Here is a 26,102-nt window from a genome sequence, read left to right on the forward strand (position 1 = left end):
CCCCATGGTGGTGGGGGAGGGGTTGGAGCTACAGCATGCACAAAAAGAGGTCAAATTGTAATTTTATTTAAAATCCACAGCACAGACTTGAACATGGACAAGCGTTATCTGTACAAGGTCCCCTGTGGCACCTAAATGCTTTTTTTTATCTTCTAGTGATACTGCTTCTTTAGTATCTGCCTGATGTTTAGCTATAAATCTTTTCATTTTCTTGCATTTTGAAGCAATAAGTTAGGCATTACCTGTAAATCTGTAACCTGTACTACACAAAAGAAGGAAGGATGGAAGCTTCGAACATTTCAAAATAGTAATTTGCAGCTTGCACATGAATTTGTATACTACTTTTTTTTCTTCCAGTCTATTTAACTTCTAACTTCTGCCCCTGAGATACCTAGTAGGAAGACTTCAAATTATTTTTTTCCTTCCAGAGCATTAAGCTGTTTTTATGTCCTACTATAATACTGTTGCAATATTCTTACTTCTAATAAATAGCATTTTGATATAATAAAACGACATCAATTCCAAGCAGAAAAGGGCAAGGTCCTCGGTCAGCCTGTGGTATACGGTGACTTCCCTTCTACTTCAGTAATATTCTCTATCTTGAAACGTCAAGGCTGCAATTTGATCCTAGCAGAAAACTCATTTCTCTGGATTGAAAAGGCAGTATCGGTGAGCTTGTCATATGTCTATAAAATGCATTCGTTTCACACTGCTCTCTGCTGTATCAGTATTCACAGTAAATATTATTTCAAGCAACTTGTTTTCTTTTGTAGGTGATATTAAGATAAGACCACAAAGGAGATATCAAGTAAAAATACAATTACAGCAACCGTTTTGATAAAAAAAAAAAAAAAAAATACATCTTGACCTTATACAGATTCACTACACCTAAAGAAAACTGATCAGCACATACTTTTATAATAAATATGAGATGATGATGTATCAAAGTGTGATTCTCAGGCAACAAATGAAACCCATCAGACCAATCAAACCAATTCATTGCTAAAATTAGAAACCAGAGAGACTTCAAAGACCTTTTCACATGGCGAAGGGGAGGTCTACTTCTAAAAGCTTGAGCAGTGAAACATCCTCTCTCTCTGCTTGTGATATCAGCAATCAGATTTTAAGGCCAGAGTTAACAGGTTTTGGTTCACTTCAGAACATCTCTCTCCATATAAATCTACTGGAATGCAAAAGCAGCTGAAATGGGTCAAATTCTGGTGAAACGCACCTGCAATGAATTCTGAATGATCTCAAAAGCGTCTCAAAGTGATGTCAAAATCACATTGCATTTGCGGTCCAAAGCCCACACAGTAATGCCCTGTACACACGGTCGGATTTTCCGATGGAAAATGTGTGATAGGACCTTGTTGTCGGAAATTCCGACCGTGTGTAGGCTCCATCACACATTTTCCATCGGATTTTCCGACACACAAAGTTTGAGAGCAGGATATAAAATTTTCTGACAACAAAATCCGTTGTCGGAAATTCCGATCGTGTGTACACAAATCCGACGGACAAAGTGCCACGCATGCTCAGAATAAATAAAGAGATGAAAGCTATTGGCCACTGCCCCGTTTATAGTCCCGATGTACGTGTTTTACGTCACCGTGTTCAGAACGATCGGATTTTCCGACAACTTTGTGTGACCGTGTGTATGCAAGACAAGTTTGAGCCAACATCCGTCTGAAAAAATCCTAGGATTTTGTTGTCGGAATGTCCGAACAAAGTCCGACCGTGTGTACGGGGCATTACACTTCCAAGACAGGTTTAAGGCTGGATTCACACCTATGCATTTTTAGTGCTTTTTGCGTTTTGCAGATTTGTACTACAGTCCATTCACCATGGTTTCCTATGGAACACGTTCTGTAGTGCAAATCTGCAAAATGCAAAAAGCACTAAAAATGCATAGGTGTGAATCCAGCCTAATGCCCTGTACACACGACCGGTTTTGCCGTCGGAATAAACTCTGAAGGTTTTTACGATTGAGTTCTGACGGAATTCCGCTCAAGCTGTCTTGCATACACACGGTCACACCAAATTCCGACCGTCCACGAGACGGGACTACAAAACGGAACTTCAATAGCCAGTAGCCAATAGCTTCCGTCTCGTACTTGCTTCAGAGCATGCGTCGTTTTTGGTGCGTCGGAACAGCATACAGACAGCGGGTTTTTCCGATAGTAATTTGTTCCGTTGGAAAAATAAAGAACATGTTCTCTATCTAAGTCCGTCTGAATTTTCGACAGAAAAAGTCCGATGGGGCATACACACAGTCAGAATATACGATGAAAAGCTCCCATCGGACTCTCTGTCGGAAATTCCGCTCGTGTGTACGCGGCATTAGTCTCACTGGAAACTGTGAGAAACTTCTCAGCTCTGACACTTCTAAAAATCGGGTTTTCTATATAGGAAAGAGAGTGTTGTAAACTATCCTCATACATCACAAAAGGAAAACAAATATGTCTTCCATAGTAGTAAAGAAAGGGACTGCAGTGGACCTACTACAGCATTTCTGTGTCAGGTAGGTTGTGCATTTTTGGTATATATATCACAGGTTAATTTCCATTTGTAACTGGGAAAAAACTACCCTGAGAAAATATTTAGGCTGCTATAGATGAGCTCAGTTTTTGATAGCAATAGCTGTCTGACTGACTATGCCGCTACAAAGGCAAGCATGCAAATTGGTAGTGCAGTTAATAGCTATATGTTTTTTCAAGAAAAGTGTTAACAGAACCATGGTGGATGCCACTGTAGCTGGGTTATTCTGAAAATTCCAGTTTGCCTAGATGCCATGCTGACCTGCAGTCATTTCACAGACCTGAAAGTTCTTAAGTACGAGGGGCAACTGAGAATCACAGGAGGTCAATTCCTTTTTTCCAGTATTTAGTAGGAGTAAGTAAATTATTTTCAGAGACATCACTCCACTGTTTTTTTTTTTCTAAAAAGGGGATGATTAATTCATTACCAATTAAAACAAAAAAAAAGGTCCATTTTTATCTGCAGGTACTCTGAAAGGGAAACAACATGATGGACTATTAAAAAAGCATTTACATGATTTGGCTGATTGATATCAGCACCTGACAAACACTGCTACATATGTTAGGAAATGTGTCTTCTGCTATTTTATCAAAGAGGCATTTAAAGCTGCAGCTGTTCCCATAAACCCCGCTGACTCTCCTGCAATAATTTGTAGTCTGCCCCTAAATGCACATGTGAATGAGGCCTTACAGAGCTGGCATAATGAGCCTCATCGTCTTTGGTAGATATTTAAGAATTAGCCACGTAAAAAAGAGTGTGGTTCAAGGTTTAGGCACATTCTGACCAGCCAACAGTCAGTTTTAAAGTGATGCATGAATATTTTCTGTGTCTGTTGACACACTCATTGTCAGGCTTATCTTCCTAATAAAATAGAAAAGCAGTAGAGCGCAAAAACACATAATCACATGATAAATGTTAAATGATAAAAGAGTCCATAATGTTTTCAGTGAATGATGAAAAAAGTCAAACGCCACCAAGTGTCCAAATACATACTTCTATAGATGCAATTCAGGGTGATCATGTGCCAACCTCCACCAACGACACTACTAGCAGCTCATCTCAATAAATGGATCCCTGAATTAATCAGACAGGTCAAACAGGCAATTCCCTTACAAGGGAGAGACAGCTGGGTCACTGGTTATGCTGGATACTGCAGAGGTATACACACTGGTAGTTGCAGGATCCCCTGTGCTCTGACCATACGCTCCGGTTTGGACATGTAATATAAGTAACACAATATAGTGCTCTCCATATGGTAAAAGGAATTTATTTAAAAAGTGAAAATCACACTTACAAATAAAGCACTGTTCCTCAGTGCACGGTAAAAAGGCAAACAGTAAAACGAATCCTTGAGGATCAACGATATGATGCGAGTGACGTTATGCTAGTCACGTGGTTCCATGCGCGTTACATCCCAGGGGGAGGGACTTCATCAGCGGTAAAGGAATGACAACACCTGAGGCCGCTTAGAGTATTGCACGTGATATATTACCATGGCAACACTAACAACTCCCAAAGTAAAACAGGAGGTGACCTAGCACCCATATTTAAAGCGGGTGTCTCACGTCATTCCATCATCGCTGATGAAGTCCCGCCCCCTGGGACGTAACGCATACGGAACCACGTGACTAGCTGTCGTTGCCACAATCACGGGTGGCCGGCGGCGATTGCGCCCGCCGGCCATACGCATTAAGCCCCCCACCGTGCTGCGAGTGCGCGCGCCTCCAGCGGCTCATAAAGGGGAAGATGTACACCGTATGGCGATTCTTGGGAACGTGGCACTTTGCCAACATATATCAGCGTGAGCCAGTCAGCAAGTGGTTAAAGTAGAAGTTCAGGCTAAAACTAAAATCTCTAAATCCACTTGCATCCACAATCTAAGTCTAACCTATCTAGCCCCGTAAAGCAAAAATCGCTATACATACCTTTTCTGAAGCCGATCCGGTCCCACTCTGAGCTGTCAGCGGTGGCTTCTCTGTGTGGGAGTGTGCAGAAGAGGCAGCCGACAACTAAAGCCCCATAGCAACCCTATGGGTGACGTCACTTCTCAGGCATTTCCCAGCCGTTGTCGGCTGTGTCCTGCACAGTGCTTCTGCCGATTTTTTTTTAGCGATTTTTGCTTTACAGGGCTAGATAGGTTAGTCTTAGATTGTGGATGCAATTAGATTTAGAGATTTTGTTTTTAGGGTGAACTTCCATTTTAAACTTTGACAATAAAACATTGAAGCTGATTGGTTACTATGCGAGCTGCACCAGATTCTGAGTGCACCAGTCTTAGTAATTCTCCCCCCCATAGAGATTACCTACCAGTCTCTATGAAACTGCTTCCTTGCTAGTCAACTGAGCAAGATATCGCTTCATCACTGCTCCGCCCACTAGTAAGGGAGATTTGGCAGTGTTCAGGGCCAGCAAAGAAGTGATTACACAGAGATAAAGTGGAAGGCTCTTCCACATGACTGTTGCTTGCCATGTCCCGCAGCAGCAGAATCGGACATTTAGTAGCTGAAAAACAGTCCATGAAATGATTTTGCCTGACTAATTGCTAGTTTGTCAGGGAGTGATAATCTAGGCATGTCACTCATTATCCACAGATAAAACAATCAACCTGAAATCAGATTTTTATTGGAAAAGTCCTGGAAGTCGCACATTTCTGCAAAACCCCATAAGAAGGTGTATGACAGGACCACCCTGGGCTTCAGCATTGCCACGCCCCCAACGAGTTTCACTCTGCCCACGGAGCTTTGTCATTGATCCCTGTGACTAAGCTCTGTGGGCTGAGTGAAATGCGTTGGACGCATGGTCTGGTTGGAGCCCAGGCTGAGGCTGTTATACATCTTTTTACAGATTTTGAAGAAATGTGCTACTTCCAGGACTTTTTCCTTTTCCAATAAATGTCTAGAGCTGGGACAAGCTCTGTCCTTGTCTGTACACCAAGTGGTTGTTACACAAGAGGACCTAGGTGAAGCTTAGAGCGGCACCTGTCAATATAGTTTGGGTCACAATAAAATCAAATCTGATTGGTTGGCAAAAAACCACGAATACTGTAACTAGAGCTGCACGATTAATCGTTGAAAAATGGCAATCTCAATTCCACGCCCCTCACGGTCTTAATAAAGCCTTTCCACGATTCATTCATGAAACAAGTGCAGAGTCGTTCTCTGCTCACTCACAGCTGTCGGTCTGTAAATGAGGACAGTTTAACCACTTAAAGCAGAGTTCCACCCAAAAGTGGAACTTCCGCTAATCTGATTCCTCCCCGCCTCTGGTGCCACATTTGGCACTTCCTTGTCTTTGGGTACCCTGTCCCCACTTCCGGGAGATCGGGCCGCGGCCAAGTACGTCAACAGCTCGGCCCCCCTCCTCCTCCCCTTCTGCCGGGCCAGTGAGAGAGTGCAGAGCGCTTCACGCATGCGCAGTAGTAGCCCGGTTATGAAGCCGAAAGGCTACACTGCTGGGTTCCCTTACCGGCAATGGCAATGGCCAGCTGCGGTGCCGATATTGCTGGACTACAGGACAGGCAAGTGTCCTAATTTGCTTGAGTAAGAGAATGGGTGACAATATGGTATCTGGCAACTCGTCCCTATTGTATTGAAAATTACAGCAACAGGATGATTGGGAATATAGTGGTGCCCACAATCAGAAAGGATACATTTTATAAAAATATGAAGTTTTAAAATTAAAACTAATTTTGGGTTCAAATAAAAATCAGAGTATAATATATAGAACATTAATAGTCACTGGTGTCCGTATATAGAATGTTATCAGTGCTTCATAACAGATCCCAACATGTTTCGCCAACGTTGGCTTCTTCAGGGGATTTCTAAGGACCACCAAATTTCCATAAAGCTTCAGAGAGACATCAGAAAATCATCAAGTGAGTCCACAGAAATATGGAGGGGAAGCTCTGTACAATCACAGGGGACACAAGGGGACCAGGTAAACTCTGATATGGACACATATTAGTGCAGGGGCGCCAGCAGCTAGCTGCGGTCACAAGCAAATGGTGCTATCATATACTGACCACTTTCACCAAAGCAAAGGATCATAGTGGTCACCCCTGCCTTCGTGTTGCCCCTAACATTAGTGTCCTAATGATAAAAGTCAACAGCTACAGTATGTGTAGCTGCTGACTTTTAATTTTTAAATTGGCGGGCGGACCCCTGCTTTAAAGACTAAATCTTTTTCTGACACTTGTTGCTTACAAGTTAAAATCAGTATTTTCTGCTAGAAAATTACTTTGGAGTCGTTGCAATATTTTACGTCACACTGTATTTGCGCCGTGGTCCCTTAAACGCAATTTTTGAGGAAAAAATACACTTCAATTAATTAAAAAAAACGAAACAGTAAAGTTAACCCAATTTTTTTGTATAATGTGAAAGATGATGTTATGCCAAGAATCATGATCTTTATTCTAAGCAAAAAAATTGTGATTTTCATTTTTTCCAGAATCGTGCAGCTCTATCTGTAACATCTTTTAGATACTGAGATCCTAAAAAAACATAAGCTAACTTGAAGAATATATATTATGTATTCTAATCCAATGTTGGGTCAGAACACAGCTGCAATATTTTCTCTAAAGTAAAAATTATGCATACCCTTCCAATGCGCAATTACTTTGAAACTAAGATAATCTTGCTTTACAAAAGTAACCCTTTCTTTGGGCTCACGTATAACCTTTCAGCCAATCGGGTGTTAACTTTAACTTTATAGTCTGCCACATTAGGGGAAAAAAATTACGTAAAAATGTATTTTTAATGCAGCAAACCACAGAATATATACACTTACTGAATCTTTATCAGTTATGATATATTACTTTTCCCTCCAGCCAATGAAAAACAAACATATGTCTTCCACTGGAAGATGCTAATATATCACCTGGTTTTTAGCGCCTATAAAACTTTATGAGTCATTCAAACAACACGTAAGACCACACATAAAACATCTAAAGCAAGGCATGAAGTGAAATTATTATCATAGTTTGTAACTTTATTACACTGCAGCAGCTGGTTACTGATTTCTGTTTATAGATTATTCGATAGCAAAATCTCATTTTAATTGAACCTGTAATTCATGCTGAAATGTATAAAGGTGATAAAAGCACAGATTTATTTCAATCTAATTAATTGTTCATAAAAAAATGTAACTGAAACCAATCATTGTTCAAGGCACCGTCTGTTCACATATTACATATGGCATGCAGGCGCAGTGACCACTGGGGCAGGAGGTCATTTGTGATGTAATGTCAGAGAAGGCTAGAAGGGGGAGATCTAGAGTAATGACAGTACGTCATTAAAAAGCAAACTTTCTATCTTCGGTAGGCAAAGATGTCTGTTTTTCCAGTAAGATTTAGGTATCTTTCCAGAGCATACTTTGATGCTATTATTGAGAGCTTTATTCTAAATATACTGTCACATAACTAGCTCCTTTTACAATATTTACCATTTTCAAATGAAATGGTCCCAGAGAGGAAAGTGGGGCTGGGCAATCTGATCATTGTGCTGAGACGGACCTGTCAGAGTCCCGCTCTCCCTTATGGGGAGATAGGATGAAAATGGACCCCATCTGCGATCCCATCTGATCCGCCAGACAGATGGAAAATAGGGTCACCATCTGTCTGGATTTGGTGGGCAGGATCAGATCGGATAGCAGTGACATGTCAGCGGACATGTCTGCTGACATCCGCTGCCCCATAGGGGTGAATGGAGCATCCGATCAGGTCCGTCTTAAAAACTGACAGGCGGACCTCATTGGAAAAGGGCCCTTTAGCTGGCCATACACACTTAAAAATTTCTCTCATTCAGCCACCTGTGGTTGGGAAGAAATGATTACCCCTGGACAAAAACAGCTTGCATCCAGGGATGATCATCTGTCCTGCTCCATGTCCGATTCCATCTGATTACCTGCAGACAAGCTGAGGCCGCTATCAAGCTGCAGGAATCTGCTGGATTCCTGCCACAGCAAGCACAAGCGCCAAGTGAACAAGACCTTAGTTGTAAAGCTCCATTCACACTAGCACCACTTTCGACATGGCAGCCATTTATTTCAATAGCACCCATTCAGATTGGTGTGGCTTAAAGTTGCAGTGATGTTGAAAAGGCGCCTGCAATATTTTGGTGCAAATTTTAATGCAACTTAGATCCATTGAGTGTAACGTCGGATCAAAGTCGCACTGAAAATTGCTCCAAAGTCGCACTTGAAGTTATGCCACTTTAGAGTTGCACTAGTGTGAAAGGTAGAATAATAAATATTTTCAAAACAATGCATTCTTACAATTACAAAATAACATAGTAGAATGCTTACTCAAATACATTTTTCCCTGTTAAAGCAAAAACATTTTTCCTTCCCTCTGGATAGACTAATGGTTTCTAAAAATCAAACCCAACTTATACAGTCTAATAAAGAACCCAGGTCAAACAAGTAATTTCTTCAAATGTAAACCACTCTTTCATGTGTTGTTTAAATCTAATATATAAATGATATGCTTACAGTTGTCTTTTCAATATGTTCCTTCAATGAATCGATTAATAAGTCTCCCACTGGCTTCCAGGTGCTTCGCACTTCCTCTGCTGCTGTCAATTCTGAGTCACAATCATCCATTGCACTTTGCAAGACCTTCAGTTTCTCCAAAGCCTTCTCCACTTGCTTTTGCCAACTGCTAGCCTGCGTGTTCAGGCTTTCCCACTTCTCCTTTACCTCCACAGATTGTGTGCGCATAGTCCTTGCAATTTTTTGGGCTTTTTCTTCAGGCGTTAATTCTAAAAAAACAAACGCAAGCACAGAATATTTTACAAAATGTTTTATTTTTGTCTGTCTAGGGGGGAGATTTACTAAAACTGGTGCACACAGAATCTGGTGCAGCTGTGCATAGTGATCAATCAGCTTCTAGGTCAGTGATGGCGAACCTTGGCAGCCCAGATGTTTTGGAACTACATGTCCCATGATGCTCAGCTACACTGCAGAGTGCATGAGCATCGTGGGAAATGTAGTTCCAAAACATCTGGGGTGCCAAGGTTCGCCATCACTGTTCTAGGTGTAAGACCCCATACACACTATTAGATTTTCTGCAGATTTTTTTGTCTTCAGATTACCAAAACCATATAATATTAGGTCAAACCTTAAGAGTTTCAATTTGTATGCAATCAGGCAGGCCCTTGCACTACATGGTTTTGGTAAATCTGAAGACAAAAATCTACAGAAAATCGAATAGTGTGTATAGGGCTTTATACACACAAATTTAAATCTGGAGCTGTCCCTCAGTATTTTTCTTTTGCCATAAGATATCCCTAGCCTTTTGGTTTGAATGATGGTCAGTGGTGAAATACTGAGAACATACTATGAATGCAGGGCATCATGTCCCTTATAATTCAGAGGATTTTACCATGAAAACCTTAATTTATATTGTATGATGCAGAGAGTGGTGCTGACATCAGAATATTATTGCCGCTCTTAGCAACTTCAGGAACATCCCACTACTGGAGAAAATCAGGAGAGAAGACCCATGATGTACCATGAGCAGCTAGAAGATACCTGAAAAGTATGTATAATAAATAAAAACATTAAATACCACTGACGGGGACCTCAATGGCCTTTGGAGGGGATGGGCATGGATTCCGGAGATGAGCAGTAAATCTATGGGTACCATTACTGTGTTAACCACAGGCATTATCTTTACAGAATGTTATTTTCATGCTTAGTTATATGACTTTGAGGTTGATTTACTAAAGGAAAATATACTGTGCACTAGAAGTGCACTGCACGTGATGCTTAATCAGATGGCTTTACTACTTTTGAGTGGTTGACCTGAAATGAATATGCTGAGGTAGAGTTCTGACTTTTGTTTAAGTTCACTTGTTGCATGCTTGCTCCAGATCAGTGACCCAAATCATCCCCTTCCAGAGCAGACCTTTTTTTGGCACTTTTTGTTTACATGTAAAAATCAGTATTTTTTGCTAGAAAATTACTTAGAACCCCCCAAGCATTAAATATTTTTAAGTCCTAGAGAAAAAATTGGTGGGTTTTGAAATTTTTATGTCACATGGCAGTGGTTTTTCAAATGCAATTTTGTGGGAAAAAAATAACTTTTTTGAATTTTAATGCAGAAAAATCACAATACATAACCCAATTTTTCTGTAAAATATAAAAGATGTTATGCCGACTAAAAAGATACCAAACATGTCACGCTTTAAAATTGTGTACGCCCATGCAATGGCGACAAACAATGTAAATTTTACTATACATAGGTGATGCTTTAAAAAAGCCTTTACAGGTTACCACTTTAGATTGACAGAGGAGGTCTAGTGCTAGAATAACTGCCCATGATCTGACATTCACTGTGATACCTCACATGTGTGGGACAATCAGTGTTTGAGTGGCTGGTAAAATCTGGCATGATGTTTGTGTTGAGACTGCTGATAATTGCTCTGTGTTACAGATACAATGGGAGAAAAGATAGAGAATCATGAAAACAGATTTTAGAACAGAAAGATTTCAATCATACCAGAGGTCAAAAAGGTATCCTTACCAGCAACTGTGGTAACACTAAAATATATAAAGCTCATACCCCTCTACATTATTCAAAAAGTGTCAAAGAGGATCAGCAGCTTTAACAAAAAAAGCCAGTGAGCATACTGCAGAGAGCTGAAATCACATTCATAAAATGATTCTAAAGGGTAAGAGATATTTTATCATCAGGCATTAAAGCTTAACATGAAGCCCCTTAAAACAAAAAAACATTCCGCACAGATATCTAACATTTTGTACTGGAGATTTAGGGGAAAAAACATATTACACAAAATGCATATAGGTTGTCAAATCTTTTAAGAAAGCGGTATGCTTCACTGTGCAGAACAGAACATCTGGAAACAAGTAAAACGCCAAATACCTCATTAGGAACACTGTATGAAGAATTTAGATGCAAGATCCACGAGCTAAGCTTTTTTCCCTACAAGCACTGAGATTTCACTAGTGCCTTGTCTGTGTGATTGAACAACTAATGGAATATTTCAGATTCCTCACAGAGACAATTCAAAGATGATGAGTCTTGCTGCTAGCCAGCTTTCATCCGAAACTTTTGATAAAACAAAAAAAAGACAGAACTTTTTCATCATCATTCAAGTTAGTGCTGACATGGCAAGCTGTTTGCAGTGGATGGAATATACAAGTCCAAATGCTCGTCCAAAATTTGTGACCCAGATGGTGACATATTAATAGAGAAGCCCTGGTAGGACATAGCCAGAAATTCTTAAATGAATCACTATTTTTCTCCAGTGCTGATTGTTTTGCAGACACTTCAACAGCTGCTGACAAACATTGTGTCAACCTAGCTTGAAAGAGCCATCTGCCTGGCCGAAAAAGAACATGAGCTATCCCTTATCTGAAAAGGGTGAGAGCTCTAAGAGCTAAACAACAACTCTTTCAGCTTAAAGCAGGCACATATGATGTAAGATTTGATCAAACAGCAGATGACAGAGTCTAATCAAAATAACAGTTGCCCTCTCTAAGATTACATAGTATCTAAAGAAAACTGCTGGGAAGCTGTGTTGTGTAAAATGTGTATTGATGTGCCATGTATGGTACAAAAAGCTCACGTCTTAAAAAAAAAAAAAAAAAGTCTTGCATTTGCAGAACTGGTCACAAATAAAGTTTTTTCTGGTAAATGATACAAAGAAAACAAATCTATAATAATATAAAATTTGATATATCAAGCTGAAGTAATGCATTTCACAAGAATCTCATAAAAACACTTGATAGCATAAGTAAAAAAAAAAATAATAACAATGATAATAATAGTAATCAACTGTAAGCCTGGTTTCACACTTGAGCAAGTGTTTTCATGTGATTTTGACAGTTTTTTAGGCATTTAAAGTAGTTCTATGGGTTGAAGATTTTTTTACCTGCATTCTATGCAGTAAGGTAAAAAAAAAAAAAACTTCAATATGCAACTGCATCCCTAAGACTTACCTGATTGCGATCGCGATTCAGTGATTTGCACAAGATTGGCTGCTCTTCACATACCATACCTTTTTTTATATATTTAAAAATTGCTGCCTACCTTTTGACATGTTTTTTCTGAAAACTCCAGGGCTAAAAAATCCTAAATAGCTAATTTCAGGCGGGCTATTCGGCCGCTAGCGGGGCGGTTTTAACCCCCGCTAGCAGCCGAAAAAGGGTTAAAACCAGCAACGCTTTGCGGGCGGGTTTGCAGTGCTGCCCTATTGTTTTCAATGAGAAGGGGTGCTTTAGGAGCGGTGAATACATCGCTCCTATAGCGCTGCAAAGATGCGGCTTGCAGGACTTTTTTGACCGCCCTTCAAGCGCACCGCTCCAGTGTGAAAGCCCTCGGGGCTTTCACATTGGAGTGAATTGATCGGCTCTTTCAGGGTGCTTTGCAGGCGCTATTTTTAGCACTGAAAAGCATCTCAGTGTGAAAGTAGCCTTAAAGTTGAGTGTATTAAAAAAGGTGCAAGATCTCAATGCATGGGTGGTTCATTGTATGTTTAAGCTGTTTCTCAGTCTGTCCATTATCTCTATATTGTTTTTGCCATCTATTCAAAGCAATAGAAACATCATAGTATTCTATGTATAAACCTATTCTTTGGGACCAGCCGAGATTCAAACCATCCATGAACAGGCTGATTGTACCCAAGTCGATCCATCAGTTGACTTGGGTAAAACCAGCATGTCGGATTTCTAACATGTAATCTATTAGATTGTAAGCTCTTCTGAGCAGGGCCCTCTTAATCCTCTTGTATTTTATTGTATTATAACTGTATTGCCTCCTTTTTATATTGTAAAGTGCTGCGTAAACTGTTGGCGCTATATAAATCCTGTATAATAATAATAATGTAATTATTGCCAGCGGCTATAGCGGCTAGCAATAACATCTTATACTTACCCGCTCTGTGTGTTCTCCCGGCAGGGATGGTTCCCGGGTCACCCTTCCAGGAGAACTTAATAACTCTGCGAAAGGTATTCCCCTATCAACACTAACTGTGTTGATAGGGGAATCTAGTGCTTTTCTTTCCTGCAACCAAATTATGGCCAGCTTTAGACTAAACTATTTTTTGGTATGTAAATTGGAACATTAAACAAACATATGGAAGGGTTTCTTGAATGTGACTGTAAATATGGAAATACACTTTGAATGTTTAATAAGTAAAAGAGAGTGGGATTGTTTATTTTCCTCCATCTCTTATCCTTCTCATTTCTCTTTGATGTCTTCCCTTTCCTTGGTGTGTTTCCTGTTGTATGGTCATAGAATCGAGCCATTTATGCCCTGGCCCTTTTCTGATAGCAGTGCCATTGCTTTAAAATAAAATAATAAAATAGCTTTAAAATATATAAGGTATATAATGTACATGATGTTTTAAAAGTGTAATGTGCATCATTTGTGTTGGTATGATATTAATCTGTTAACTGAAAGAGACATATGCACTACCAAATTCAGGTAAACATGTAACATAAATCTAGAGAACTGTAAGGGGATATTTAGTTTCTATTTTTTGAGATGTGACATATTGTATACAAAACGCAAATAAAAACTTGCAACTAATGTTAACATCAGTTAACAATGGAGCATGTTTGTCATACTTGGAATGAAGCACATGTGTGCCTTGGGTGATAAGGTCTAGCAGCACCCCGTTTGTACTTAAAGTGTAGAACACTGAATCTTGTTCCTATATAAATACACACATCCATACAGGGCAGGGCCATATCCACACAGGCAGCAAGAGGACGGTAGAAAAAGATAGTTGATTAGCATTTTTGCTAACCCCTTCCCCTCAACATGGCCTCCATTCAGGTCTCTTCATATTGTCGCAGCAAAGATGCGCACACAGTTGTGGCACATTATTTCAATGAAGAATCCTCATTTGGATTAAAAATTATGTACCATCAAATGCAGCCACTGTTCCCATCAATTGCTGCCACTGTACCATCAAACACAGCCACTGTGCCAAACGCAGCCACTGTGCCCATCAATTGCCGCCACTATGTCATCAAACGCAGCCACTGTGCCCATCAAACGCAGCCACTGTGCCCATCAAATGCAGCCACTGTGCCATCAAACGCAGCCACTGTGCCATCAAACGCAGCCACTGTGCCATCAAACGCAGCCACTGTGCCCATCAATTCCCACCACTGTGCCATCAAACGCAGCCACTGTGCCCATCAATTGCCGCCACTGTGCCATCAAACACAGCCACCATGCCATATCAAATGCTCCCACTGTGCCATCAAATGCTGCCACTGTGCCCCATCAAATGCTCCCACTGTGACCCATCAAATGCTCCCGGTGTGCCCATATCAAATGCTGCCAGTGTGCCCTCCGCCTGCTGTCTGCACTTACCCTTTCTCGATGGGACAGCTCCTCGGTGCTCCTCAATGTCCCATCCTCTCTTCCCGTCCTCTGCTATGATTGGACGCCCGATAGGCGTCCAATCACAGCGCCTGTCGTTTCAGCCAATCAGGTGCAATGCATGAATCTATCTATTGGTGCTAGAGGGGGTGGCAGGAGAGAGGGGGCGGCACCCATGCGCCCTTATGGACGCACCACCACTGCTTAACAAAGAAATAAAAGCAGCCATCATTTGTTTCAAACATTTAAGAAATAGAAACTGTTCACTTTTAAAAATTCTCTCACAAATTATTTGGTGCTTAAAGTCAGATTTACTTTTATTTACTATCTCTGAAAAATGAACATGTAGCTTTCAAGACGAAGAGCCTCTACAATGAATACCATGCACATACAGAATATATATTTACAGTACAGAATTCATAAGAAAGGCAATTAACTTTTGTGTTTTATATCATTTCATAGCACATCACATGCAATAAAGTATACCTGCCATAGTGCACACTGACCTTTGCTTTCCTGTACTGACTCATTGTTCAAAATCTGTCTAATAAAAATCTACCGAGCACCAAAAAAAAAACAGTCAGTGTCAGAAGCAATTTTTACTGATGTTTTCGAGAATCTGTAAGATGTTGTGAAATTTTACTGAAGCATTATGCACTGTGTTTTAGGGATATAGCAAGTTTAGGTCATGTAATGTTCCATAGATTATAGTCCCTTCTGTCTGGCTTATGAATGGAGATTTGCAGCCCAGGGCCATACGGAAAGATAATTTGTTTTTAGTTGAGAAAAAGATGACAAGGTAGCTTAAAGTCTAAAGAAAGACATTGCTTCAGTTGTAGAACATGAATCACAGCCTGGATACCATTAAATATAGCTCAGTTTCCAGATCACTGCAACCTTCTATTATTTGTAGTCATTTTCTAAAGCATGATATGCAGTAAAAGGAAAAGCCCAAAAATCTGTAGTTTGCACTGTGACATGTAAAGGAGATCAAGCTACTAATTGTTTCTTGATCATTTAAAGAACCAAAAATAATTTTTCTCACGCGCTTTGGGTTTACATTTACTTCAAGATGTAGGAGCAAAATTCCTTCTGGATTCTGATGTTACTGTAGCAGTAAAGAAATGTACAGGAAATTTTTCCGGTTCCTTTCACTATATAAATCAAAACAAACTGTTTTACATGCAGTCAAGGTGGCCTAAAGGTGGCCTAAATGTATAGCCAGTGCCAGGACAAGGTCAACCAGTGCCCAGAGCAAAGATGCCAAACTGCCTCGTCCCCCCCCCCCCCCATGATGTGCAAGCTTAGGGACCCAATGCCCAGCAGTCATTCGCTTATCAATATCACTGCCCCTGTCACTATTCCTGCCAGCCTTGTAACAGAAGAAAGGCACCCCCTTCCTTACAGTAAACCATTGCTCCCGCCAACCCTTTGTCTCAGCACTGCGTATAGCCAAGGTGTTTGGCCATTAATGTGTATGGCCAAATCTAATTGACAATCTGTGCCCGTTGCAGATTGTTCAAGGAACTGCAAAAGTGGTCATGTGAACACTGATTACTTGGATAGTCACTGCCCACCCACAATCACATCTGTTAAAGTGGTTGTAAACCCTGTTACACCACTTTTACCTACAGGTAAGCCTATAACAAGGCTTACCAGTATGTACCTTGAATATCTCCTAAACTTGCACCGTTTAGGAGATATTCAGTATATGCGGTGCTGCCAATGTCATCGGCGCACTGAGGAAACGGGCCGCTGGTGCCGTTCCTTTAGGAGTCGTGCCGTGACCAGCGGCTCCCATGCGCATGCGCGTGAGTGACATCATCACAGCTCCGGCCAATCACAGCGACGGAGCCGTGAACCCAGAAGTAACTCCGGTGGAAGATGTCCGCGATGAGAGCCGACACCGATCCAGGGCATCGTTCTAAGGTAAGTATTTCATAATGAGCTAGTATGTGATGCATATTAGCTCATTATGCCTTTGTTTTGCAGGGTTTGTTTTTTTTTTTCCCGAGTTGTACAACCTCTTTAAAGCCCTTGAATTTACTTTTGCTCTATATAGCCCAACATTTTTCACAGATTAAATCCAAATACATTTAATTTGCCATATATAATCCTGCAAAGTGCAGCGCAACAAGTACTGTACATACTAATAATATGATCCTAATGTGTCAAATCAACAAAATACAATATTTCTCAAAATCTCCTGTGTGTGCAACAAACATTAACAATACATACAATGTGAGTATCACTATATCACTAGAATAATATATACAGTATAAATAATCAATATGAAACTCAAATCCTCAAAATCAACACAGTCCGCAATCTTCTTTATAAATGATGTGTTCTTATTGTGATATCACATGCATCCATTTACATGCGTGTTTGCCGTGCTTATTCCAAAAAAAAAAAAAAAAATGTGTTCCATCAGTGCAATCCACCACCTCTCAAGAACCTCTTACCTCCCCTATGTCTGACCTCCACAAGGGTAAGGTCGAACAGCGCTTTCCCAGGCATCTGGGTTACAATCCTCCAGTGCATCTAGAAATCTACCTGCATACAACTCTGTCACTCCGTCCGGACTCCAGCCAATTCACCAAAAAAGAAGAAATCTACCTCTCATGGTGTAGTATTAAAACAAACTTATCGCAACAAGTACATACTAATAATATGATCCTATTGTGCCAAATCACCAAAATACAATATTACTCAAAATCTATTTAAGATATAAAAAACATTACATAGTTACATAGTAGGTGAGGTCGAAAAAAGACACAAGTCCTTTAAGTTCAACCTATGTGTGTGATTAAAATTAGGAACAATGGTCTGGCACTTACTTGACTGAATTCCCTAAGTACCCTCGGATGCAAGCCATCTGGTCCCGGTGATTTATTAATGTTAAGTTTCCCAAGTCTAATTTTAATTCTGTCCTCTGTTAACCATGGAGGTGCTTCCTGTGATATGTCATGAGGATAAACACTGCAGTTTTGGTTACTGAAGCCCCCCGATTCCCTCCCCCATTAAGAAAAGACATCAGTGTAAGCATACAATATGTATAGATGGCCTACTTCCTGCTTCCTGACATGTTTCATCACGTGATCAGTGACTTCCTCGTAGGGTCCTATGAGGATGATTTAATAAAACAAATTTTGTTTTAACACTACATCATAAGAGGTATATTTCTTCTTTACTGAGAGGTTGTGGATTGCACTGGTGGAACACACTTTTTTTGGAATATGCACGACAAGCACGCAGGTAAATGGATGCATATGATATCACAAAAGGAATGAGTCATTTATAAAGAAGATTGTGGACTGTGTTGATTTTGAGTTTCATATTGATTATTTATACTGTATATATTAATCTAGTGATTATTCTCATTTTATGCATTGTTAATGTTGTTTGTTGCACATACAGAAGATTTTGAGGAATATTGCATTTTGGGGATTTGGCACAGTGGGATCATATTATTAGTATTAACCTGTGCTGTACTTTGGAAGTTTTTATATTTTATGAGGTGTGGGGACATATGACACTAACAAGCTGCAACATAGCAATTTTAATATATATACACTGTTTTTAAATCATTTTTCACATTTTTCTTAATACTTGTTTGGTGAGAGCGGCGTTGTTTGTGATATATTGATATATATTTCATTTGCCATAGTCATAATCTTTATTTACACTGACCATAAAGAAACAGATAAAATGTTCATTATCATAAAATGTTTGACAACAACTTGTTTTTATAATTGCGGAGGCCATAATTTCTCAACTTGTATAATTTTCCATTAACACACTTACATAAATCTTCTAGGATCTGTGTATGTGACTTTAGTGCATAAATGTACCTACTAGCACTCTTTAAAACATTGCACTACAATACTTTCAAAAGTAATGGGGCGTACACACGGTCAGACTTTTCGGCTACAAAAGTCCGACAGCCCGTCCGACAAACTTTCGACGGACTTTTGGCGGACTTGCGGCGGACTTTCTAAGGAACGGACTTGCCTACATACGATCACACAAAAGTCCAACGGATTCGTACGTGATGACGTATACCGGACTAAAAGAAGGAAGTTGATAGCCAGTAGCCAATAGCTGCCCTAGCGTGGGTTTTTGACCGTCGGACTGGCATACAGACGAGCGGATTTCTGGGTCCGGCGGAGTTACGACGTAAAGATTTGAAGCATGTTACAAATATAAAGTTCGTCAGATTTGTGACTGGAAAAGTCCGCTGAACGTCCGGGGAAGCCCACACACGATCGGATTGTCCGCCAGATTTGGTCCGTCGGACTTTTGTAGCTCAGTTTTTCAGCATATCTTGTGAAAATTGAACAGAGTTGCCTTGAACTGAAGCATCATTTTGCTTTATCGGTAACTGATAATTACAAATAAACATTTTGAAAAATCTGATGAAGCAGTCAGTAATATCTTCCAGTGGGTTAATAATGTAGCTGCTAAAAGGTCTATTGGTCATGACACTGAAACAATTCTATTACTGGGTAATTAGTCAATCAGCATACAAACAGATGAGCTATGGAATCAAGAAAAGAATACACAAACCTCTGTAGTTAAATAGTGCTCAGAATTTTTTTTCCCAATATAGAATTTAAATGGAACTCCACTTTCTCCATCAACACTGACTATTTTAATCCTTATGTTGCTAACAATAGTAAATATATAGGAAAGTATATCATATTTGCTTGTTTTAAACATTTTTTTTACATTTGTTCAGTAACTTCCTGGTTTGCAGGCTTAGGCAAATGATGTCATACACCCCAGGAGTCTTTCGGAGGGAAGGAGGCTTTTTTTTAGCCAAGCACGCCCTCCTGTCTGCATGCCTGAGCTAAGGGCAGATGGATTCCAGGAAGCACATGCTACACGAATCATTTGCTCTTACTCAAGATGGCCACAGCCAAAAATGCAAGGGGGGGGGTTCAAAGAGATTTCTCAAAAGAATAAAGCATGGAGACATGGCTTGAAGAGGGAGTTTGCTTTGAATATTAAAAATGAATTAAATAGCATTTTTTGGTTTGTGGTACTCAGATACAGTGTAGTTCTGCTTTAAGTCTCTATTTATGTATGCTAAGCATTGAAGTAACCTGGTCATATATTTGCAAAGTAAGCAGTAGATTCAAGCATCGCGAACGATAAGTGGGCTTTGTGGTGGTTAACTACAGATGTTGGAAAATCTCTGCAAGTAATTACTTGCCTTTGAGGCAAAGCTGGGGCAGATCATGGTATTAAGTCATTTGAGGTAGGATTTTGTTCTTCTTACACTACCTGTCACTCTCAGTGAGAAATTACATGATAAAAACACTGGCTATTCAAGCATCAACTGTACCAATAAATCAGGCAGAGTTTTCCACTTTACAACCATATGTTTTCTTTCCATGGTGAACAAAGGGTAAAAGCTACACTGTTCATTGGCCACATTCCAGAAGAACTGAGAACAAGATGGATGTCACTGGTGAACGACATCTCGTTGACAGGGGCGGCACAGTGGTGTAGTGGGTAGCACTCTTCACCTAGCAGTAAAGAGGGTTACTGGTTCAAATCCCAACCACAACACTACCTGCCTGGAGTTTGCATGTTCTCCCTGTGCCTGCGTGGGTACTCCGGTTTCCTCCCACACTCCAAAGACATGCTGGTAGGTTAATTGGCTTCTGTCCAAAATTGGCCCTAGTATATGAATGTGAGTTGGGGACCTTGGATTGTAGGCTCCTTGAGGGTAGGGACCGATGTGAGTGTGAATGTATGTGTGGAGTGCTGCGTAAATTGACAGTGCTCTATGGGTACCTTAAATAATATAATAGATGAGCATCTTAATGAGACACAATGGACAGGGATAGGGACAATTGTAGACACACACTCACTCAGGATGGACTGGTGTCTTTATTCAACCTAACTATGTCATTTTTAGGGAGACAGCTGCCTTCCTATAGCCAACCTCATCGACTATCATATGTTGGATGAAATTAGAAACTTGCAATATGGATAAAAAGGTGTCAGGAGACTAAAAACAATCATGTGAGTTGAAGAGTTTCACAATCATATTCTGTTTTTGTGTGATAAACTTTCTGTAATACGCTTTCTCTCCTTTCAAGCACATAGTACACCAGAGCATTCAAACAGAGAAAGCAAATAATTGTAAATAGCACTTCTGGGAAGATTACAGTCACCCGAACTGAATTATTTTATTCTAGAACAATTATGCTGCATGCCAAGTAAAATCACTTGTAAGGAAGAAAACAAACTGTGTGGTGTGCAGTCCAAATACAATGCATTCAAGTGGCACTGTGTGAACTGACATTTAAGGCTCTGAATTTCCTCTAAAACCAATACAGGCATCAGAGTATTGCTTTCAAGTGTTTCCAGTCTCCGGCTGGGTTTTCTGGTCACCTGAAGAGCGTTTTCTGTATAACAGGAAAGCTTTATTTATATTTGATTCACGCTACATAATTGGATTATTGAATCAATCACCAAGACCAAAAATGACTAAACTAAAATAATACCTAAGAACACAAATAATAAATGCTAGTAATGGGTTCATGTTTATTAGTAAAGCATACCAACTCTCTTATTAAGGCTCCTAGATTTCTAAAGGTGTAGTATATCTGATTTACTGGCAATACAAGACCTACCATCAGTGTTTGTGACTAAAACAGGCCAATATAATCATCATACAAACATTCATACCAACACAAAACTGGACTCTTTACAACGTGTTACAATAAAAGTCATGTCTTTGTTAGCCAACTAAAGTGTTACTAAACCCACAGCAGTAAAATCAGTCTGTATATGCAGTAAATCATGCTTGTTATGCTCACTGTGGAACCTAAGGGGTTAATCCTCTGCATTGTGTAAAAAGGCTGTTTGGTCCTGTCTTCTCTTACCCTCCTCTTCTTCCACTGTCCCCAATCCATCACCTGATAGAACGGAGCCTTTGGAGTCACTCTGCACATGCTCAGTTTGGTGTGTATTGCTAGAGAGTTTTCTTTTTTACTTGGGAGGAAGCATGTGATCGGCACAGGGCCAATCAGCACTGTCTAGGCAGAGGGTCTAGACAGTCAGAGTAAAATGAAAACTCCTCATACAAGCTCCGGACACTGATAGAAGTCACAAGACTGCTATACTCTGCTGATGAGAAAAGGTATTTAGCAATTTAAATTTACTAAAATAATTGCAAGATATAGTGAATGCAGGGTCCCGGGTTTAGTAACACTTTAAGACTAACAACATTAAAATCATGTATAACAATATCCCTCTCCCCTTTTATGTATGTTTCTAAACACATTTCCTTTTTACAAAATAGCAGTATATGTACATAGATAAATACACTCCTAATGAAACTTAAAGCGGGGGTCCACCTATCTATCGTTTTTTTTTTTTTTAGTTCATTCACAAACTTTTCTTCTCAGCATTACATACTCACATATTGTGTGTAATATGTCCGCCTGTGTCAGATTTCGTCGGAAAGAATAACTGCAGGCGGTTTCCATCTTTATTGTGGGCATTTGAAGCCCACAAGCATTTATTTCCTGGATGTGGTGAATGCTGTGCTCCCAGCATTCACTGCTCGTTCCCGCACAAGCTCAGTGGCATCCTGGGAAGCCTGAGACTAGCTCCCAGGAGTCTGGGAGAGGCTAGAAACACGCCTACTCCCATGGGAGGAGAACCAGGAAGTGCAAAGAAGAAAAGAAAATTAAAGGTAATTACGGCGATTTAAATTTTTTTAAACGGCATGTCAGCTTCTAGGCAAGGAAGAGAATACATACAGATATTGTTCAAAATTTGGGTGGAACCCCGCTTTAAAAACCGTAAAGTGTTATGTATAGATATTTTCTTCTTAGTTTTGGACCGAGCAGGGGAAGATTAAGGTCCTATTCACATCTAACTGTTTTCTGCAACATTTGGCTACATGAAAATGTATTTAAAGTAGAAATCCAATTCTTTTACATGTTTCTGGTTCACATCTATGTGCTGCAGTTTAGTATGACAGACAAAGGGAAACTATATAAGGTCATTCACATCTACACATGTGCATTACTGCATTCACTTTAATACAGGGATTGGCCTCACAACCATGTTAAGTTTTTATTGCTCTTTCTCCCTGTTCCCTGCGTCTTCTATATTAGTCCTTTCTAGCCACTGTCACCAAGAAAAATTGTGATGAGAAATCCATAATTTTGGATTTATCACCAGAACAAGAACTAAAGGTAAGTCCTCCAATAGAGACATTTTGTAGAGATTTATTCCTGCACTTCCGAAAGTGGGAAGAAAACTACTTAATGGCACAGAGGCAGCAAAACAATAAGTTATATGTTATCCTTTAACATGTATTAAATGGTAATGTCCACTTTCTTAATGACAGGGCTAAGTTGACACTGTAGCCGTCACTCCAGGAGCTCTTTAAAAGTGCTCATAGTTCAAAAGCTCAGCAGATTTTGTCACACTGTATTGTTCTATGACTGGCTACTGTAACCAACTGGCACAGCAGTCACCATGCAATGGGGTCTGCCAGGAAGTGCCTATTGTTGGAAACTATGCAAGGATAAATCACAATTCCAAACTGATGTTTTCATGATGATTATATTGGTCTTTTGTGGTCACATAGACATGTGGTAGTTGAATTTTCAACTTAGAAATAACGTTTCTTGTACGAAACATGATAAAGCAGTAGCTATGGTTCTCATACCTAAGCTTCTACCCTAAAGTTGTCACATTTACTCAGTATGCCAGTTGCTAGCCATTTTGTGCTCAGCTGGACTTGACACCAAGAAAGGTGGAAAAATGTGTCAGCTGACATCTTTAATAACCGTGCAGGACCTGCCAAGGTCCAGGCAGCTCAGGAAATAAGGGGAATGTACTAGACACTCAACTAATTTCTCAAACAATGCTCCTTTTTTAAGTCAGAGGCATGGTAGAGGCTGGCACTAAGGCCCGAGTGTCAACAGTGGACACTGCATCCTCAGTGCGGCTCAGTAACGATTGCTCAGCATTGCTCCCTGCATGGCCACTGCACCTGTAACACAGGCAGGCACAGTGGCCTGGACGTTGAGTTGTCGGGTGGGGGGAGCCTAATGGGGATGCTGGGAGACTAGTTCCCCATCAGATCCACCTCCATTGTGATTCCATGACCTCTAGACAACAAAATTGTGGCTATGGAATCTGCCAACTGCCGTTTGCTGTCTAGTACAAGGAAGTCAGATCTGATGGGAAGCTAGTCTCTCAGAATCTCTATCAGACTCCACCCACTGTCAGTGTTCAACCCTGCATGACTGGTTGCTGTGATGCTGGTAGTCTCCATCCTAGAAACCAATAAAGCTAAGAAACCACACAATAAGTTCATAAACAACAGGCCCACTCTAATAACTCTGGCCTGGAGCATACCGCCAGAAAACTGTTGCAATCGTGTTATTGAATTCCGACCCTTATTTTTTCATTTAAAAAAGTAGAACACAAAATAAAAATATACAAAGCCTAAATTTACAAGTACACGTACCTTTCACTAATAAAAACATGAATTTCCACAATAGTAAAACAGAGAGCTCTATACTATATCTATAGACAACTGATAAAATAAACAGATAGTTATGCCTTTGGAGAGTACATGTTAAACATCAAAGGATTCGACAAATGAGTAAAGCTGGCCATACATAGAATAAGTTCAGCAGGTACCAGCCTTATTTCAATCCATGTATGGCCACTGTGGCTATAGACTGCAGTGCTGTCAGTATACAATGACACAGAAAGAGCAGCGGGGAAGATTTCCACATCCACATCGAGTGTGTAGACGGGGGAATCGGCTGTATTCTTTTAGGTAAGGAGAGGGGGGAGGGGAACAGTTAAACAGCCAGTTAGTATACAACTGTTGAAGAAATTTAAGACAAGGCAACCAATGCCAATGTGTCACATCCACATCGAGTGTGTAGATGGGGGATTCGCACACTGGTTGAAAAAAAAAAAGACCCATGTATGACTAGCTAAAACCGCATGGGTTGTAATCTTTTTCTTAAAGGTAAGGAGAGGGGGGAGGGGAACAGTTAGACAGCCACTTAGTATACAACTGGTGAAGAAATGTAAGACAAGGCAATCAATGCCAATGCATCTAGGTACATGGTAATATAAGCTAATGAACATATGGTTCATTATTTATTCATTATAAACAAAGGTACCTGCATTTTAAAATTCTAAATCACCACTGTTGTTCTGCATCTTACATTCTGGAAGGTAATTAGCAGTTCCAACTAATAACAGATTGTGGTAGTAAAAGTAACATTATCCATTCAGCGACAACTAAATGCCACAATAATTAGCTTGTTTTAGCTTTAACAGAATGCAACAAAGTGCAATTACAAATAATGGAAGATTTCTGTGTGTATATATATATATATATATATATATATATATATATATAAGTTTTAGAAAGTTACTGTATTTAAGTTAAATAACTTGGTACACTTTGCACTTTATAAAACGTATATCTAGTTTTGCACTTTTTCTTTTTCATAGTCCCCAACCCCCAAAAGCTGCCATTGCTTAACTCCTAAAAATTCTAGATGCTATCTCTGAAACAAACATACAGCAGCTTAAAGCTTAACTTTACCCATAACAACTTGATAAAAAATAATGTTCTTTAGCAAGGAACATACATTCCTTATTAATAATTATGCTACCAAAATGAGTGTGCGCTGTAAATTGCCTTCAGCAATGCATTGCTCCTGTTTCTTCTTGCTTGGGGGCTGCCTTTTTGCTGAAGCCCAGAACCCCTGAACAGCAGTAAATCATAAAGCGATACTAAACCCATCAATTTAATGGTTTCAAAAAAATTTACATTTCTCGAATGGCGTGATTGCAAACTATCACACCCAAACTGTCAAACCATTAAATGGCTGGTGTCACAGGTGAAGCACCATGGCAGTTACAGATCAAACAGAAGCAGCTTCCTTGGCTGTAAAGGATAGGATAGGATAACTCTGCTTTAACCACTTGATGCCCAAGGTACATACATGGATGTCCTTGGGTTTCAGTGGTTATACCGGAATGATGCCTGCACCTACAGGCATTATCCCGGTATCCATCTTTTCAGCCAGCGATTCTCTGTTTTGCAGAAGTGATCCGAGTGGCTAATTAGTCCTCCCACTGCCGCCTCTCCTGGGTACTCTGGTCTCATTGCGGTGTCCGGGAGTGATGCGGCTGG

General features: G+C 40.1%; 1 protein-coding gene across 10 annotated transcripts in view; it reads right to left on the reverse strand.

The window, feature by feature from the left end:
- UTRN (utrophin) overlaps window positions 1–26,102 on the reverse strand; it is a 1,071,426-nt gene that overhangs the window by 223,104 nt on the left and 822,220 nt on the right. For all 10 annotated transcript variants that reach the window (XM_073627744.1, XM_073627752.1, XM_073627745.1 and 7 more), the window contains one exon: window positions 9,025–9,293. In XM_073627744.1, coding sequence (XP_073483845.1) covers window positions 9,025–9,293 — 269 coding nt within the window. The remainder of the gene's footprint in view (window positions 1–9,024; window positions 9,294–26,102) is intronic.

The sequence above is a fragment of the Aquarana catesbeiana genome, linkage group LG04, assembly GCF_042186555.1.
Source record: "Aquarana catesbeiana isolate 2022-GZ linkage group LG04, ASM4218655v1, whole genome shotgun sequence".
Lineage (NCBI taxonomy): Eukaryota > Metazoa > Chordata > Amphibia > Anura > Ranidae > Aquarana > Aquarana catesbeiana.